Raw genomic sequence first — 20,608 nt, forward strand, 5'->3', positions numbered from 1 at the left:
TGCGCCAAATGTTTTCTATGGGTGAAAGATCTGGACCGCAGGCTGGCCATTTCAGTACCCAGATCCTTCCTCTACGCAGCCATGATGTTGTAGTTGATGCAGTATGTGGTAGGGCTGCACGATATTGGGGAAAAAAGTATATTGTGATATTTCGTTTTTAACGATATATATCGCGATATTTCTCCAGACAGTCTCCGGAGGAGGGATCAGTTAGCAGAGCTCAGCTTTCTGCCAGGGGATCCACCACACTCCTAGAACTTCTCCCGCCCGAGCCTTCTGTCGGAGCCAGAGTGTAGAGGAAGCAGGCTGTCGGTAGCAGCCTTTGTCCCGCAGTGCTCCTCCGCCATGCTCCGGACGTCTCCCCCCTCTCCTGCTGCAAACACTGTTCCGCCGCCATGCAATCCGCCCAGTACTCCAGCCCTCCCTCTTAGTCAACAGCCGACCATTACTCCGCCCTGCTCCGCCCATTGTCTCTCCATTGAAAAACATTACAGCCTGATCCCGCCCCCGATGCAGCCAGGAGAGACAATGGGCGGAGCAGGGCGGAGTAATGGTCGGCTGGATACTAGAGGCAGAGCTGGGAGGGAAGTGTGGGACGGATGCAATCACTATAAGTCCTCCTCCGAGTCCCGACTTCTCCCCGCTCTGCCTAATGCCTGAATATCGTGGCTTCGGCGATATGAATATCGCCCGTGCCTGCAGAACGATAGTCGATATCACATCGACTATCGTTCAGCCCTAGTATGTGGTCTGCCATTGTCAAGTTGGAAAATGCAAGGTCTTCCCTGAAAGAGACGATGTCTGTATGGGAGCATATGTTGTTCTAGAACTTGGATATACCTTTCAGCATTTATGGTGCCTTTCCAGATGTGTAAGCTGTCAATGCCACATGCACTCATGCAACCCCATACCATCAGAGATGCAGGCTTCTGAACTGAGAGCTGATGACAACTTGGGTTGTCCTTGTCCTCTTTAGTCCGGATGACATGGCGTCCCAGTTTTCCAAATAGAACTTCAAATTTTGATTCGTTTGACCACAGAACAGTTTTCCACTTTGCTACAGTCCATTTTAAATGAGCCTTGGCCCAGAAAAAACGCCTGCGCTTCTGGATCATGTTTAGATATGGCTTCTTTTTTGGCCTATAGTGTTTTAGCCGACAACGGTGAATGGCACGGTGGACTGTGTTCACCGAAAATGTTTTCTGGAAGTATTCCTGAACCCATGTTGTGATTTCCATTACAGTAGCATTCCTGTAAGTGATGCAGTGCCGTCTAAGGGCCCGAAGATCATGGGCATCCAGTATGGTTTTCCGGCCTTGACCCTTACGCACAGAGATTGTTCCAGATTCTCTGAATCTTTGGATGATATTATGCACTGTAGATGATGATAGCTTCAAACTCTTTGTAATTTTTCTCTGAGAAACTCCTTTCTGATATTGCTCCACTATTTTTCACCGTAGCATTGGGGGAATTGGTGATCCTCTGCCCATCTTGATGTCTGAGAGACACTGCCACTCTGAAAGGCTCTTTTTATACCCAATCATGTTGCCAATTGACCTAATAAGTTGCAAATTGGTCCTCCAGCTCTTCCATATATGTACATTTAACTTTTCCGGCCTCTTATTGCTACCTGTCCCAACTTTTGGAATTTTTGGAAGGTGTAGCTCTCATGAAATCCAAAAAGGGCCAATATTTGGCATGACATTTCAAAATGTCTCACTTTCAACATTTGATATGTTATCTATATTATATTGTGAAGAAAATATAAGTTTATGAGATTTGTAAATTAGTCCATTCCTTTTTTACCAAACATGTCAAACCTTAAATTTACGTGCACCCGTGAAATGGTGACAAACTTCAGTTCCCTATATTTTCTATGAACGACGCTTCAAACGCTATCCCTATAGGGGATAGGTCATCAGTTTAGTGTTATGGAGAAGGTCTTGTGCTAGAATTATTGCTCTCACTCTGGCATGTGCGGGGATATGTAACATGTATATCACAATCGACGCGTGTGTTTACATTCGTACGTGGGTCGGGTGCTTCAAATTTTTTGGAGTGGGGATTTTCACGTGCTTGGGTGTAACTATTTTTTTTGCTTAACTTTTTTTTTTCATCATAGGGGAAAAAATCCCCAGTGTAAATATTTTTTGGTGACAGGTTCTCTTTATTGAGACCATGCATGTCTCCTCTGGGTTCCACTGAAGGCAGGCAGCCCCTGTGGGAGTCTGTCAGTGAGAGGAGGGTGGTATTTGCAAATGTAGCACCACATGCAAATGTGGTGCCACCCCTGTGAGGGCCGCTCCGCAAAATGTTGCCCTGACCTTACAAGCCTCCCGACACCTTTGACACCCTGGGTTTGGACATGTTTCAAAGTGATAACGCAATTACACAGACACCAGACTATAGCAAAGTAAACAAGTATTTTACTTAAGATTTTTGAAGCAGAAGATAGGAACAAGAATATTTTCACTGTTAAACTCTTACTCTTGGTAATTATGCAAATGGTATGCATTGAAGATCACAGTAAGTTAAACAGTTTGTAACCAGTAGGTCCTCAAAGAACCTATGACCCCAGGTGTTTAAAAAAAAAAAACCCCACTGACAGACCACCCAACCCCCCAAATACCACCCCCTCCTCCCACTGATATACCCCCAAATAACACCTCCTCCCTCCACTGACAGACCCCCAAATACCACCCCCTTCCTCTACTTACAGAACCCCCCAACTCACAGGAGGTGACTGGCTTCAATGGAGCCCAGAGGAGACATGCAGGGTCTTTTGGACCCTGCATGTCTCATTAAAGAGAACCTGTCGCCAAAATAATCATCACATAGGAGACTTTTTGTTGCCTATGTCAGGGGTCCTCAACCCCCGGGCCAAAGACCGATGCTGGTCCATGGCCTGTTGATGACCAGGCCGCACAGCGGGAGGTGAACGGCGATCGCGGTCAGCACAGGCCTATCGCAGACTGCAGTTGCCGCTCACCTTCTGTGGCCCATGCGTCCTCTCCCAGCCCCTCCCTTGAATGGAAAGCCCCTCCCACACCTTGCCCTGCTGATAGCTGATAGGATGACATTGTTGGGTGGGCGGGGAATACAGGGGAGAACAAAGACTTTGCCCTGCCAAAAGTAGGAGTCCTGTGCAGGGCAGGCAGAGATTAGAATAGGGAGAGAGGAAGGGGGGGGGGAAGACTGCAGGGGCAATGTGATGGAGGAGGCTGATTGCTATCAAGGACTGCTCTGTAAAGGGGGCACTGTAATAATTACAGTGCAGTTCCCTTTATATCACAGCCCCCCTTACAGAGCAGTCCCCTTTTATCACTGTGCCCCCTGTGATGTGAAGGAGAACTGAGGACACTGATATAAAGGAAGGACTGTGCTGTAAAAAGGGGATTGTGGTGTGAAGGGGGATTAAGGACAGACTCCGCGAATACCATGATCCCCCTTCCCCCGGCCCTGGGAAAATTAGCTGCCATTAAACCGATCCCTGGAATCAAAAAGGTTAGGGACCGCTGCCCTATGTGATGGAAAACAAAAAGTTAAGCAAAAAAAAAAAAAAAAAAGTTACACCCAAGCACATAAAATCCCTCCCATAAAATGTTGAGGCCCCACACCCTCACATGTCCATACATACGAGCATAAACACGTATCAGGGGCGCCTGCTCTTGAAAATGTTGATTGTGATATACATGTTACATATCGCCACACACACACCGGAGACCAGTAATTCTAGCACAAGACCTCCCCCGTAACACTAAACTGGTGGCTTATAGGGGGCTTTTAAAGCGTCGACTATAGAAAATATAGGGTAATGAAGTTTGTCGCCATTTTATGGGCGCACTGAAAGTTAAGGTTTGACATGTTGGGTATCTATTTACCAAAGGTCAATGCCAAAAAATAACCGCGCTAAACACACTTTAAAGAAATAAATATATGTGCTAAACCGTGAATGAAATGAACTCAACTGAAATTGTAACTAAAAAGTCATAAACAGAAGCAGCAGCTGAAGTGGGAACACACCAATTTAAGCACGTTTTGATCAATCTATGTCTCATATTAGCGCCGCTCTTACTATATATTTACCAAAGGTGCAACCTCTGATTATATATTTTACCAGAAATGTGGGTAATTTATTGCATTGGTTTGCCCTAAAATTCACTGGTGGCTTATAGGGGGCTTTTGAAGCGTCAACTATAGCAAATATAGGGTAATGAAGTTTGTCGCCATTTTACGGGCGCACGGAAAGTTAAGGTTTGACATGTTGGGTATCTATTTACCAAAAGGTGCAACCTCTGATTATATATTTTACCAGAAATGTAGGTAATTTATTGCATTAGTTTGCCCTAAAATTCACCTTTTTTTTTCTGAAATTTTCCGTTTTACTAGACCTTTGCGGTAATATTATGTTACACAGAAAATTGGAACATCCACTACTTTATTTTCTAGGATGTCTGCTTTCAGAAAATATATAATGTTTGGGGGGTTTTATGTAACCTTCAGGCCCAAAATGATTTATTAAATACTAGACATTAAGCCCGGTAAATTAACGGGCGCTAGAACGTATGTATATATATATATATATATATATATATATATATATATATATATATATATATATATATATATAAAATGGAAGTGTCTCTGCGTCCGTCCCTGTGGAAATGTGCTACTGCGCATGTGCCGCACGAACAGCCGTTGGGACGCAGAGAGACTTCGGGCGGCCGGCCGGCCGGCGCTGGGTGGGCGTGTTAGACCGGAGCGGATCCCCGCCCACTTCACTTCCTCCTCAGAAGAGCGCGGTTCCGGAGGAAGAGGCCTGTCGGATGATGTCTCGAAGGCATTATCCGACATGACAGAGGCATCATCCAACAGGCCTCTTTCTCCGGAGCCGCGGGGGGAGCCAGCATGCACACAGTGAAAGAAGCAACAACAACAGCAGCAGAAGGTACATCATAGCGAGCAGTCTCTCCGATCTGTCCCGGCTCCTCTGATCACTTCCCCGCCATAAGTTCCAGCAAGTCACCGGAGTCCACCAAACTTCCCACACACCTGCAGTAAATCCACACTGACAGCCCCAGGATCTCACCGATCACACACCGCACTCCCAGCGCTGCACTTTGCTACGATACATGCCGACCTCATGAATATTTATAGAGGGACCGGACAGGCCCGCCCCCCCCGACCAATCCGATTATCCCGCCTGGAGGGAGGCGGCAGTTGAAAATGTGGTGGTACGGGTGCTGCTGGCGGAGGAGAGATGCGCGACTCCAAGGTGAACGTGGCCGTCCGGATCCGGCCTGTGAACCGGAGAGGTGAGCCCGGGAGCGAGGGGAGAGAAGGGTCACCCCCCCCCCCAATCAACTGGTAGGGGATGCCCCCGCCAATACAGAGGCGTATGTTGAAAGGTGGGCGGGGATCCGCTCGTACACACGCCCAGCGCCGGCCGGTGTTCTCTGCGTCCCAATCCCAACGGCTATCCGTGGTGCACATGCGCAGTAGCGCATTTCCACGGACACAGGGACGGACGCAGAGACACAGGGCTTTTATTAATATAGATGCGTGCAGAAAATGAAAAAAAAAAAAAAAACCGCTCTGGCAGCAAAAAGGTTAAAGTTGATTTTTTAAAAAAACAGAAAACTGTGTAGGTCACATGTTTCCTGTGGAGAATGGAGCTCCAGTCTGCAGCTAGATACCTGGGAAATGCAAATGTAACAGGAAACATGATCTCCATGAGTTGTTTCTAATCTGTTGAATGTGTGTTACATTAACGTTCAAAAAAAAAATAGGTGGAGTGGAGGTCACATGTTTAACTTTTTTGGTTCAATGTTTTATGGACACTAAGATTTTTTTTAACAATTGGTCTTTGGTGGAATTGTACATTTTTTTCCTCTAGCGCTGGGTTTTTATAAATTTAGTTTTTATTGTCAAGGACGACAAGTTTATTCCAGCTGCAGGGAGATCACATTTATTTGGGTGTTTTTGGGGTATATGGTTCCACCATGAGAGCTGGATATTATTAATATATTGCTATAATAAAGGTACTTAGTCTAGTTCTTGGATTGCGTAACACAGAGTTCATAAATGTAAAAGGAATTTCTGAATTTAGCAAAGTTGCAGCCTTTGCTGGATATCAGTGGCAGCCCAGTGAGCGACTCATGCAGGTGCCATACATAATCACTAAAATGATTCCCACCTGCCACAGTGTGTCAAATCTAAATGCGACATAAATGTATTAGCACTAGTCCAGTTTAATCCCAGTCAGGACACTACCTGCATGGGAGTATGCATGTACTCCCTGCGCTTGTGGTAGATTACATGTTTCCTTTCCAAACTGGCCCTAGCATGTGCGTGTATGAATGTAAAGTAGGTACCTTCAAGTTTAAGCTCCTTAAGGGCAGGGCCACATGTGAATGTACAGTATGTGAAGTGCTGCCTAAAAATTGTCAGTGCTATATAAATTAGGGGATCAACTGATATTTTTTCAGGGCTGAAAGGCAACCTGATTTTCGGTCGCCTTTCAGGCCAATAGCCGATAACAGGTGCCGATATTGTGTAAGTTTAAAGTTTTGAAAAATCAACACAATTTCTACACAAATCTGGTATAAACTGAACATGTTATTGTTTATTACAATCTATTCAATTTATTAATCTTTACACCATGCCTTCATGAAAACAGATGGGAAAACTGCACAGACTTCACTTGCAGAGACATGAGTTTCACATCGGTTTTCATGCAGGTACGGTGTGAACAACAAGCTCTTAATGCTTTCTGGCTGGCACAGTGCACCCTGCTGTGGGTGGGTGGATGGCACGGACTCTGCACCCTGCTGTGGGTGGGTGGCTAGCACAGACGGTGCACCCTGCTGCGGGTGGGTGGCAGAGACGGTGCAACCTGCTGCGGTTGGGTGGCTGGCAGAGTGTAACCTGCTGTGGGTGGCTGGCACAGATGGTGCAACCTGCTCTGGGTGGGTGGCTGGCACAGCTGGTGCACCCTGTGATGGGTGGATGGCTGGCACCCTGCTGTTGGCTGGCAGGCACCCTGCTGTGGGTGGGTGGCTGGCACGGTGCACCCTGTCGGTGGCTGGCACAGTGCACCATGCTGTGGGTGAGTAGCTTACTGACGCAGTGCACCCTGCTGTCGGTGGGTGGCTGGCCAGGCTCACTGCTCTCTTGCCCTGCTGTGTCCACTCTGGTCCAGTTCTGCGCACTGTTTGCCAAGGCGAGAGCCTTTGCCCTACCCGGGTAGAAAAAGCCAGGGCTCAAAGGGTTTGCAGGCCTACGGTACAACATACGTAATAACATCTCGTGCGTGTGCTGCATGCCTCCGCCTACTGGGTGATGATGACAGTAGTAGTGTGTAGCAGGGGGAGGTGTGAGCAATATCAGTAAGTTTCTGACCGATATCGATTATTTGGAATCTCACGAATATTGGCCCTAATAATCAACTGCTCCAATAATCGGTCGACTCCTATTATAAATGCATGTAAAAAAAAAAAAAAAAAAAACAACTGGATGCAAATAATGCATGAGAGATGCTACTGCCAAATCTTTTTTTAACTACGGCTAGTAATTACTATAGAATTCTCAGAAAGATAAGGAAATGTGATGTGAACGCCCTGGAAGTATGCCACTGAGGTGGTTAGGACAAAACCTACCTGTTCGGGTACCCTAACCAACTCCTGGCATCGCCAGGAGAAAAGTCCAATGAACGAGCTCCTGCATATGCGTTAGAGGCATTATCTTGGTACTAGTGTCACAATGTTGTGTGTGGCTGCTGCTGATTCTCAGGGTGTGGTGTACATTTTTACCTGTTAGCCAGGAAAGGAAAAAGACTGCAAAAGGTATTTATACTATGCTAGTAGGTTCCAAGAGAAAAGGTCTTCGTAGTTGGCCCTTCTCGGTGTGAAATCAGATTCTCTCTCATATTTCCTAACCTTCATTTCTGGCTGGAGGTAGCTCACAGAAACCCTACCTATAGTAAGTTCCCCAATCTCACCTGTTCTCTTTATCCTCAGTTTCTCTTGGATTTCTGTTTCTAGTAAACATGCCTTGTGGATCTTGCCATGATGATTTTGTTTTATTTTCACAATACTGAGACAATAGCTGCAACAGAAAAAAAATAATATTATAAAAAAAAGTCTCCTGAAAGCAGTTCCAGCTTCACTAATATATTTTATAATAAGCAGGAACCTGTGAAATGTCCTCAGTAATACAAGTTGTCATCTCAGGTCGAGTGGGTGTCCACAACAGATTCTCGTACTCAGAGACCTTGGGAGGAGATGCTGGTTTCATACTGCACTGTGGAGAAACAGAGCACAGTTATCACTGCCTGATGAGCTCACTACTAGTACAATGATGCTAACTTAATGTGAGTGCCAGGATGAAACCTTTTGACACCTAAAACTCAAGATGTGAAAAGTGTGCAGAATTTTTAAATGATGGTTAACCAGTTGAATTAGTCCGTTCACTAAAGGCATTACCACACTAATACTGTAAGGTTACAGCAAATACATTTATTTATCCATTTCTGAGGTGGTACGACTACTGTAAATGTAAATTCACACACATTGTGCTAGTTTTAAGGGCTCTACAATTACAATTACCAATTGCATTGGTTAGCTTGGACAAAGAATAAGGTCCATAGAATGTTTTAAACAAAAAAGCACTTCTGCTATATTTGATCTACGCCACTGTCCCCTGCAGACTTTAGAAACAAATTCACCAAACACTGGGTGTCATTTAACCAAATTGCTGTGAGCCCAGAGGCTCCACCTTCCACCATGGACTCACAGGAGAATGCTGCACCACGTTAGTACATGACACTGTGCTATGTAGCATTCAAGATCTGCCCTACACCGGAGGAAGAAGAGATCGAAGAGGACCAGTGACATCACGCCACCCAACCAAGGACAATGGAGAAACAAATTATATATAACGGACTTTTTGTAAAATCTCACCTGTAAAATTCCTTTCTCTGAGTCCTCCGACAGTCGCCGCCTCCTCTAAGTCATCACTGTTGGGTATTGACTTCCCATCTGCAGGAGTAGCTAGGCATATAGACTTAGTCCACAGACAAAGACATTAGCATATACACACCCATGGGGGCTGTCCCATCTGGTCAATACCCCCCATGCATCACCACTCCCAACTCAGTTTGGTAGCATAGCAGTAGGTAATAAGAACCCCAAAAGAGGGGCGGGGGCGGCGACTGTCGGAGGACTCAGAGAAAGGAATTTTACAGGTAAGATTTTACAAAAATTCTGTTTTCTCTTACGTCCTCCGACAGTCGCCACCTCCTCTAAGTCATCACTGTTGGGATGTCCCAAAGCAGTATAGACATGAGGGGTGGGAGATGCAACCGTAGAAAAGGCAACGCAGTACCCACATCAGAGAAAGGAATCTTACATGCACCGTAAGAGAACCAACTGGGCAACAGAAAAATACAATGCTCAACAGGAGCAACAGCCCAGGAAAGCAAACACCAACAGCCAGGGACCCAGAAAAAAATTCAAGGGTCCTTCATGGCACTGCCGCACTGAGAACTTTGCGGCCAAAGGAAGCATCAGCTGATGCCAGAACATCTACTTTGTAGAATTTGGAAAAGGTGTGCACCAACGACCAAGTCGCAGCCTTGCACACCTGGGCCACCGAGGCCCGATACCAATAGGCCCAGGACGCACTCAAAGATCTGGTAGAGTGCGCCTTAATAGGGAAGGGCGGAACCTGTTCCTTCAAGGCATAAGCCTGCTCAATGGTCTGTCTGATCCATTTGGCAATAGTTGCTGCAGACGCCATGCCCTTCCGAGATCCCTCAGGAAGGACAAATAGGGAATCCGTCTTCCGAAAGGATTCCGTAGACAATAGGTAAACCCTGATCGCCCTGACAACATCCAAGGAATGCAAGGCAATCTCCTTCGGATGTTTAGGCTTTGTACAAAGCGAAGGCAGGACAATGTCCTCATTAAGGTGGAACTCAGTGATCAACTTGGGAAGGAAGGATGGGGGTGGTCGCAAAACCACCTTATCCTTGTGAATTATCAAGTAAGGGGAGCGGCAAGACAACGCCGCCAGCTCCGACACTCTGCGAGCCGAAGTGATCGCCACTAGAAAAGTAACCTTTTTCAAACAGCAGAGGCAACGATATCTCCCTGATGTTTTCAAAGGGAGCACGCTGTAATACGGACAGAACCAAGTTCAAGTCCCATGGAGGAAAAGGCTCCTTCCTGGGAGGAGCCAAATGTCGCACACCTTGAATGAAGGTGCGAATCAAGGAATGAGACGCCACAGGGCGTTGGAAAAGGACAGCCAGTGCAGACACCTGGCCCTTTACCGTGGCCAGCGCCAGGCGCTGATCCACTCCAGACTGGAGGAAAGATAACACTCTTGACACCGAGTAAGAACGAGGGGAGAACCCCCTGGATTCACACCAGGCTAAATAAGCTTTCCAGGTACGGTAATAGATCTTACCAGAGGAGGATTTCCTAGCCTTGATTAGAGTAGGGATAACCTCAGGGGAGAGACCCTTGTCCCTCAGGACCTGGGTCTCAACAGCCAGGCCGTTAAAGCCAGCGACTGTAAAGCAGGATGGAAGATCGGACCTTGAGACAGGAGATCTTCCCGCAGAGGCAGACGCCACGAAGGTGCCACTGCCAAGTGAACAACGTCGGCGTACCAGGACCGGCGTGGCCAGTCTGGAGCCACCAGAATCACCAGGTGTGGTTCCGAGACCAATCTGCGGAGGAACCGGGATAGTAACTGAATCGGAGGAAAGGCATACATCAGACGATACTGATGCCAAGGGGCTACCAACGCATCCGGGAAGTCCGCCGACGGATCGCGCGTTCTTGCCACGAACCTTTCCACCTTTTGATTTAGCCGGGATGCGAACAGATCCACGTCCGGGGATCCCCACCTCGCACACAGCATCTGAAAGACCTCCGGGTGTAGGGACCATCCCCCCTGGTCGAGGGTCTGGCGGCTCAGATAGTCGGCCTGCCAATTTTCCACACCCGGAATGTGAACTGCTGAGATCGCCGGGACATGAGTCTCGGCCCAAGACAGAATGTTGTTCACCTCCCGGGCCGCCCGAGCACTCTTGGTGCCCCCTTGGTGGTTGATGTAAGCCACCGCGGTAGCATTGTCCGTCTGTACTCGGACAGGCAGGCCCCGGAGACAGTTGCGGTCGCCACATAATCAAACGTCTGCACCCCCAACAATGCACCGAAGTGACACAGGGACAGGGACCCCCAGGCAACATACAGTATCTGCACAAGCGATCCCCACCGGGAGTCACACAGGCACAGACATGGGGAACACACAGCACCCCAGACAGAGGCCCCACACAGAAGTACTTACCTGTACCAGATGGCGTGGGAAGCCTCTATGCACGGAAAACCGCTGTCCTCATCTGACAGGGAGTGCCGTGAGCCAGGGACATGACGCTGCAGCACCGCAGACGTGTCCTGTGAGGTAGCCACCTCACGGCTGCTTACCTGTAGCGAACAGGGATGGGTCGTTCGTAATGCCAGGGCGAACCATAGCTGAACGCTCGATGGCGAGCTGGGGGTCCATCTGACCCTCTGTGCCCTGGAGAACCAGGGCGGTCAGTCTGAATCCCAGCACCGCATGATCCATCTTCATCCGAAGAGAAGACTAACACTAGAAGCTGACAAAATAAACAGCTAGTAAAGTAAGAAAAAACTGACATTTTTCAAAGAAAAATCAAATAAAATATTAGGAAGGCTGAGACTGAAGCCCCAGCACAGGGAAGCCTGACTACTCCTGACGCTAGGCAGATTAAAACTGAGTTGGAAGTGGTGATGCAGGGGGGGTATTGACCAGATGGGACAGCCCCCATGGGTGTGTATATGCTAATGTCTTTGGACTAAGTCTATATGCCTAGCTACTCCTGCGGATGGGAAGTCAGTACCCAACAGTGATGACTTCGAGGAGGCGGCGACTGTTGGAGGACGTAAGAGATATATTATTTTTATTTTTTAATTAAAGGGTCAGTGACTCCTCCTATGGGGTTAAGGTGGGAGGGTGTCTGGCAAGCCTGAGACTGAACTTTAAAAGATCACTAAAAAAAAACAAAAAGGTGGCTAAGCAGCTCAATGAGTAAAATTTGAGATAAATTGGTAATGTGGTTGCAGTAGTTTGCTAATCCCCACTGATCATTATTTCTAAATATTTCTAGTAACAGGCTTTAAATACTGTGACTGTCAGTTGGGTATTTATTGGCATCAGGAGCAAATGAAGGATACATCTGAGGTGGAAATACCATGTCATTTTTTAGCCTTTAAAGCAGAATTAAAATGCATATTTATTGGGAACCCTCTGGGATAGCAAGTTAAAAATAGTGCACACATGCAAATCTGTTATCTCTTGCTGTATTCATACACCATCTTGTAGAGTTTGTTCAGTTATAGCTCCTCAGCCTTAGGAGGAGGTGATGAAGATTATGCTACAATCTGAAGGACCAAATCACTTTCTTACTTTGCCAGGATGTGAACATGCAATAGGACGGATTTAACCCTACCCAAATCCTCCCTCCCGCCCAAGCCTATTAGCCACTTTTTACTTGTTTTACTAAATGTTGCTGTCTATCAAAGGAGAAGGCAGGACAGGACTGTGAGGAGCCACACTGTTGCTGCCACTTATGCAAATATGAGAGCGCATAATGATATACTAGAGGGAGGGCTGGAACGCCCATGACCTTTTGGCTGTGCAGCTTGTAGAGCTTAAACCAAGCGGTCATAGAGAATCCCAAGTCCTCCCACAGCAGCTGGGAAACATTGAGGAAGTCGCAAGAAACAAGGTAGTATGCATGCAACATTTCTGTTTAACTTAACATTTTAGGAGAAAATTGAGATAAGACCCAAGAGATAAAAACACTTGTGGAATTAAAAGAACTCAATCATAATGAATTTTAGTGAGTAAAGCCTAGTACACACAATGAGATTGTCTTTTTTTTTTCCTTTGCATGCTAGTCTCTAGATCGAAAACGAATAGGTTACTAAAGTACGTAAATTCTTGTACGACAGAATAAAAATTCGGAAGTGATGTAATGTATTTGTATTGTATTTTCGGACAAAAACTGTACGGATTAAATTAAAATCGTACATTCTGGTGTCGTGCAAGAAAAATGTTCATGTTTTTACCTTCAGATATTTTCGGACGAAAGTCTAACAATCAAATTATCATAAGATCGCTTCAAAAGCGGTTGCTTTTTCTAATAAATTCTGTGGCTCATTTGGAAAATGGTAGTACAGCATTGACATATAAATAAAAAAATAAAAATCCTTAAAGAGACACTAAGTGGCATGACACTGCCCACCCCCAGCGGGGTATAAGCACTCATGTCTACGCCCTCACCACCCACCCTGAGTGGATAACATCAATGCAAAAAAAGTTTGGAGAGTATTGGAAAAGTGCATGAGAAGTTCACAAGGTGACTAGAGATAACAAGCAGGCCATGTGCAGAGTGAAGGTTGCAGCTGGAGGCAGCAATGTAAATTGAGTGAAATGTACTGAGGAACTGCAAAGAGATTTGGAGGTTAGAGATGCATGCTGCTTTTCGCTCCACTGCTGACAGTTCAAAGACAGAAGCATCAAAGTTCAGAAGGTTTTTTAAATATTTTAGTTCTTTAATTGGGGCAACTTGAGATGTGGTTGTGTGAGCACAAAACCATCCAGGAATGTATGGTCAGTATGCATGTTTTGTGAACACAATGGAGGATACATAAATAAATATTTTGAGTGAAGAAGATGGAGGAACACAAACAGAAATGATTAAAGTGGTACCTTGAACACATCCTCAGTTAAACGTGCAGTCATCTCTGGTCTTGGCGGTGTTCCTATCGTGAAATCTCTCATCTTGGGTGGAGACATTGGCTTAGCTGGGTTTCCATATTTATCAGAGTTAAATCCCAATGGTGCAGCCTGCTCTAGGTATACAGTATGGGACATCTCTGGCCTTGGGATTGGCTCTGTAATATCCAGTGACCTTGTCTATTAAAAGAGAGAGTCAAAGTGATTTTAAGGAGTGTGAGGATTCTGGTATAGAAAATAAAAATGATCAAACACAGAATGGGAGGAGCCAAGATTGCCAGCAGGGGACGCCCAGAAGAGGAGGTAAGCCACGGCTCTGCACTACCATTGCACAGAGCAGGTAAGTAGAACATGTTTATTATTTTAATTAAAAAAATAAATAAAAAATTGACTTTACAATCACTTTAGGGACACACCTACATGTTAGGATCTCGACCAAAGGGTTATTTTGCCCCCTGCAGGAATATGTGCTAGGAATAAAAAAAATACACACAGCTTAAGAGCGGTTGTTCAGTCTGGTGAAAAAAATACACTGAACAGAATAATAAAAACGCAACACTTTGTTTTTGCCCCCATTTTTGATGAGCTGAACTGATCAAAGACTTTTTTCCATGTACACAAAACGCCTATCTCTCTCAAATATTGTTCACAAATCTGTCTAAATCTGTGTCAGTGAGCACTTCTCCTTTGCTGAGATAATCCATCCCCACATCACAGGTGTGGCATATCACAATGATGATTAGACAGCATGATTATTGCACAGGTGTGCCTTAGGCTAAAATGTGCAGTTTTACTGTATTGGGGGGTCCAAAAAACAGTCAGTATCTGGTGTGACCACCATTTGATTTCATGCAGTGCAACACATCTCCTTCGCATAGAGTTGATCAGGTTGTTGATTGTGGCCTGTGGAATGTTGGTCCACTCCTCTTCAATGGCTGTGCGAAGCTGCTGGATATTGGCAGGACCTGGAACACGCTGTTGTATACGCCGATCCAGAGCATCCCAAACATGCTCAATGTGTGACATGTCTGGTGAGTTTGCTGGCTATGAAAAAACTGGGATGTTTTCAGCTTCCAGGAATTGTGTACAGATCATTGCAGCATGGGGCCATGCATTATCATGCTGCAACATGAGGTGATGGTTGTGGAGGAATGGCATAACAATGGGCCTCAGGATCTTGTCACTGTTTCTCTGTGCATTCAAAATGCCATCAATAAAATGCACCTGTGTTCATTGTCCATAAAATACGCATGCCCATACCATAACCCCACCGCCTCCATGGGCCACTCCATCCACAACGTTGACATCAGCAAACCGCTCTCCCACACGACGCCATACACACTGTCTGCCATCTGCCCTGTACAGTGAAAACCAGGATTCATCCGTGAAGAGAATACCTCTCCAAAGTGCCAGACGCCATCGAATGTGAGCATTTGCCCATTCAAGTCGGTTAGGATAACGAAATGCAGTCAGGTCCAGATCCCGATGAGGACGACGAGCATGCAGATGAGCTTCCCTGAGACGGTTCCTGACAGTTTGTGTAGAAATTCTTTGGTTATGCAAACCGATTGTTGCAGCAGCTGTCCGGGTGGCTGGTCTCAGACGATCTTGGAGGTGAAGATGCTGGATGTGGAGGTCCTGGGCTGGTGTGGGTACATGTGGTCTGCGGTTGGGAGGCTGGCTAGATGTACTGCCAAATTCTCTTAAACACGTTTGGAGACGGCTTATGGAAGAGAATGAACATTTAATTCACACGCAACAGCTCTGGTGGACATTCCTGCAGTCCGCATGCAAATTGCACGCTCCTTCAAAACTTGTGACATCTGTGGCATTGTGCTTTGTGATAAAACTGCACATTTTAGAGTGGCCTTTTATTGTGGCCAGTCTAAGGCACGTCCTATAGTTTTTTCATAGCCAGCATACTCACCAGACATGTCACCCATTGAGCATGTTTGGGATGCTCTGGATCATGCTGTCTAATCAACATCTTGATATGCCACACCTATGAGGTGGATGGATTATCTCGGCAAAGGCGAAGTGCTCACTAACACAGCTTTAGACAGATTTGATTTGTGAACAATATTTGAGAGAAATAGGCGTTTTGTGTACATGGAAAAAACAGAATGGGGGGTCCCCCTAGGGTGTGGGACTTTACCGGCAAACACACTTCCACAATTTGTATAAAATTTAAATGATTTTATTAACAAATAGTAAAATAGATCTTACATAGATCTGAAGTGTTGCATATGTATGTACAGAAAGCATAAATACTATGATATTCAAAGAATATATAAAACTGAAGAGAATAGTGATGCATATACTCAGAGGTATATGTTGGTTACTTGAAGGAAATCCTCCCACCCGACGCGTTTCAGGCACGCAGGCCTTTCTTCAGGGGTCTGAAAGTGGGGAGATTTGTGATTTCCTACATAACATAATAGATATTGTGTAAATTAATTGCATAGAGAATTATGTCAGTTTCAATATAAGTAGATCTCAAACATTCAATGTTATACCTGTAGATAAGATTTGGATATACAAGTTTTTTGTATCTGTAACTTATTGAGGGTGTGACAAGTGAGTCACTGCTGCTAAGAGAAAGAAGGGGAAAAGAGGGTTCTGCTGTGTTGAGTGCCGATGTATGCACCACTTGGTCCCTGAGGGTGTGGGTCTTCCCGAATGTGGCCCCAGCGAGGATGCCGAAGAGGGGGGTCGCACTTATCTCTGTATAGACGTATATGTGGGAGAATCAGTATTTTTAATGTACTCAAAAGGATAGAAGATCTGATCTTGAGACAAGTGCAGAGGTACGGGAAAAAATACCTTATGGCAAAAGTCTCGGCATCTATAGTTGGAGATGTGCCTGTTGCACTGAAGTTCAAAGGGTAACTGGTATGGTCCTCTGAAAGAGATATATATGTATGTTTATGTTTCTTGTTATATATTAGGGTTGAATAGTGTCAGAAATTTTAACAAGGAGAATGTCTATATTCGTACCTTAATTTGTTGGTGTAGGTGTTCAAGAAAGATTTTCTGACAGGGAACGTATTTCTGATTCTCCGTCAATAGAGAGGGAGTGTGGTCCCTAGGTAAATATTAGGATGGAAGCACGTCAGTTATGGGAGAAGGTGTAAGGAGTATTCATATTTGTAAGTATTGATTAGGATATACCTAGATCGAGTAAGTCACTCCATGTTTAGTTCTCTCCTCTAGGTTGTTTGAGAAGTGCGTCTAGGGACCAAAGAAATAGCATGTATATTACACACAATGAGATGATGAGGAGTAAAAGAGTGGAGATTTGAGAAGTTGAGGGGTATATCTAGCTGGTGAGTTACCTGGTAATAGGGATGGTGTTGGGTATTCAGGCTGAGATTGGTTGCCTTGCAGTGTCCCTGAAATTATACATTTCTTGTTTAGGACCAACCTGATAATAATAATGGTGAGGGTGGTTTGGCAGAGTGGCAGGTTTCCGGGTATTTACCTTGTGGTGAAGGGATCCTGTATGTGGTCACAGCGGCGGATGCCGTGGCTGGCATCCGCCGCTGTTTAAATGTCGGTGAGGGACGCCGGAGCATGCGCAGTGCGAACCGCGAGCACGCGCCGACGTCATTCGTGCGGCCAATGGCATCCACTGCCGATGGAACGCAGGACACGCCCCCGGATGCGGAAGCGCGGCCTGCGTTCCAACGGCACCGACGCAGTAATTGGTCCTAGCGCTGCGGGCGGGGCTGATGTGTTCAGCCGTCATCCGCAGGAGGGGCCAAGGTCCGGGGGGAGGTGTACATGGAAAAAGTCTTAGATCTTGGAGTTCAGCTCATGAAAAATGGGGGCAAAAACAAAAGTGTTGCGTTAATAATTTTGTTCAGTGTAAATAAATTAAAAGTCTACATACTGTACAATGATCGCACCAGATACGCGAGGTAGTCATAAACGTCAAGAGTGAGAGCTATAATTCTAGTGCCAGGACTCATGTGTAACTCTAAACTGGTAACCCGTAAAGGTTTTTAAAATGTCACCTATGGATATTTTTAGGTACCGTAGTTTGTCACTGTACCATGGGCGTCCGCAGTTTTAAATCGTTACATGTTGGGTATCTATTTACCCCATGTAACATCATGTTTTATATTTTAACAAAAAAAATGGGTATTATATTGTGTTTGTGTGCATTAAAATTCATTAAAAAGTGTATTTTTTCCTTAAAATCTGTGCTTGATAAACTGCTGCACCAATATTGTGCGAGATAAAAGATTGCAACAACCAACATTTTATTCTCCAGGAACTTTGCTTTCAGAAAATATTTGTTTGGGGTTTCAAGTAATTTTCCAGCAAAAAACAAAAAATGCTACATGTTAGAAATATTAAAATTGACCCGGTTTTGAAGGTCTTAAAAAGGCCTAAAAATAGGCCATTTCTTGTGAAATTGTGGACAAGCCAATAATAAGGCCACAAACCACAAATGCCACTATAAAAATCTCTGAAAAGAGGGAAAAAAATAGACATGGGTAGCTCTCTTTATGCGCACGGATGTCCAGTCTGGAGAAGCTACTTCTACACATATTGACTCCATTCAAAATGATTGTACACTGGAGAAAAAAGAAAAAAAAAAAAAAAAAACTGTTGACACTTGAGATCCTGTATCCCAAAAATCTCACTGTTCAGCTGTAGAAATGTAAAAAGGTTTAAAGTGATTGTAAAGTCATTTTTTTTTTAAAAAAACAACATACATGTTATACTTACCTCCTCTGTGTAGTTGGTTTTGCACAGAGCAGTCCTTATCCTCCTCTTCCCGGGTCCCTCTGTTGAGTGCCCCCATAGCAAGCAGCTTGCTATGGGGGGCACCCGAGCCACAGCTTCCTGTGTCCATTGGTACAATCGCTTTCTGAAAGAATTTGTTCAAGCCTGCAACAGCAACAATCTTTGCAGATTCATAGAACCATTAGAATGTATGAAAATGCAGAGGGGACCCTGAGGTTTTGGCAGAAACAAAATGGTTGCTCCCGCCTTTGTCAGCAGTGTACTCACTACCAGAACTTTATTGCCCGTAAAGTTATGAGAAAAGAGACCTCTGCATCCACCAAAGGCTTAGACCACTTCTTAGTGAATTTCCTCCCTCACAGGGTAGTATTGCTGTTTTAGTCAACTTGGTGGAACAAGCACCTTGTCCAGGTGTGTCCAGTCTGCATGTACAAATGCCGAGTAGAAGGATTTCGAATCATTGAGCCAACTTCTGTCAGAAAAAATCTTTTAAGGTGTTCGGAGTCAAACAGACCCTGGATACCAAGCACAGAGTTCACCAAAGAGTATTCTTCCACCCCCTACTAAGCCCACCATTAATAGTTTCTCCACTAAATCTTTTTCCTGCTAAAAAGAAGGGGGATGCCTCCATTTGCCATCAAATGCAGGTATCCAAGAGAACTGTTATACTTGTATCCCTGCTAAGCAGATGACAAATCCTCCTTGCCCCATAGGAACCGGAGGCAGGGGCCCATGAGGTTGCCACAATACTGAATATGGAGCATCTGATAGCATTTGTGTAGAGAGGTGCACCCCAGTGCTCAAAAACAGAGGTACTTCCTATGGGGGGGGGGGGGGGTGTTTATATTGGGGAGATCTTCCTGCCTTTTTTTGACTGTGTCCAATCTCCTGTAGGAGGCACATAACCCATCAAGTAAGGATAAATATGGCTGCTGTGTCCTGTGATGTACAATATATAAAATAGTTTTAAAGGGAGTAAGAAAATCATATTTTTTTACTGTTTATTGATTGATACCACTAGATCCTAAAGCGGTAGTAAAAAAAAAAAAAAAAAAAAAAAAAAAAAAAAAAAAGAAGAAGAAAGAGGAGGGCCCCTGCAGGACGATGTCAAAATGTGCTAGAATTCAGAGCAAACTAGCGCATTATGCCAGACTTCCCTTAAAATGAAGACCTCCAGCGGTGTGCTGTCACTGCTGCCATCTTCACCTGGTCTTTCTTTCAGGCTTGTGGGCTTCGGACTGTTTATATGGCCAAGCTGCGATAACGTCATTCTCACACATGTGCACAGGAGTCAAGGCTGCGGCACAGCCCTCTCAGTGGACAGCATGCCTTCCACTGAGAACACAGTGGGCATATGTGGGTAATGGCAACTAAAGTAAATATCTCCTAAATTGTACATGATTAGTAGATATTTACTGTACCTACAGGTAAGCCTTATTATAGGCTTACCTGTAGGTAGAACCCAAAATCCAGAATTTACTACCACTATAGGATCTTGACCAATGGGATGTCTCCAAGTGTTGGCAAAAGAGGGATGGAAACAACAAGAAAAAAAAAGAAAAATAATTCAACAGGAACAAAAAACGATTACCATCAGAAAAATCTAGGTCCTATCTAGGCTTACAAAAAACTGAGCTGTTTGTGCAGATAGGGGTTTTGGCCACCAGCAGGGGCTGCTCCCTTGGGCTTTTGTTTTCTTTGTACTTAGCATCCTATTCCTTGCAGATGACATAACCCATCAATCAAGATCCTAAGATGTGTTCTTCATAGAATGGAGGTGAAAATACAGATACTTATTGCCAGACTGGAACAGGACATGAAGTGGTCTTCTGGCCTAATGCCATCTCAGGGTGACAGAGGGAAGAGATTGTCAAACATCTTGTGTTTAATTTTGATTCATACATTATGATAAGTGACCACTGAGCCATTGCCTGAAAACGCTAAAAAAAAAAAAAAACAACAGTACCCATTTCTGGTAATTTAGAAATCACATACAGAGCTACGTTATCCGTGTAAGCCA

The 20,608-nt window shown here is 45.1% G+C and overlaps 1 protein-coding gene across 1 annotated transcript in view; it reads right to left on the bottom strand.

Moving 5' to 3' along the window:
• The window catches only part of SKA3 (spindle and kinetochore associated complex subunit 3), an 82,647-nt gene that overhangs the window by 14,040 nt on the left and 47,999 nt on the right, over positions 1-20,608 (bottom strand). The window contains exons 10-12 of the mRNA XM_082246719.1: positions 13,807-14,013; positions 8,194-8,301; positions 8,000-8,106 (exon numbers count right to left, since the gene is read on the bottom strand). Of these exons, the coding sequence (XP_082102845.1) occupies positions 8,000-8,106; positions 8,194-8,301; positions 13,807-14,013 (422 nt within the window). The remainder of the gene's footprint in view (positions 1-7,999; positions 8,107-8,193; positions 8,302-13,806; positions 14,014-20,608) is intronic.

The sequence above is a fragment of the Pelophylax lessonae genome, assembly GCF_965119305.1.
Source record: "Pelophylax lessonae genome assembly, chromosome: 2".
NCBI lineage: Eukaryota > Metazoa > Chordata > Amphibia > Anura > Ranidae > Pelophylax > Pelophylax lessonae.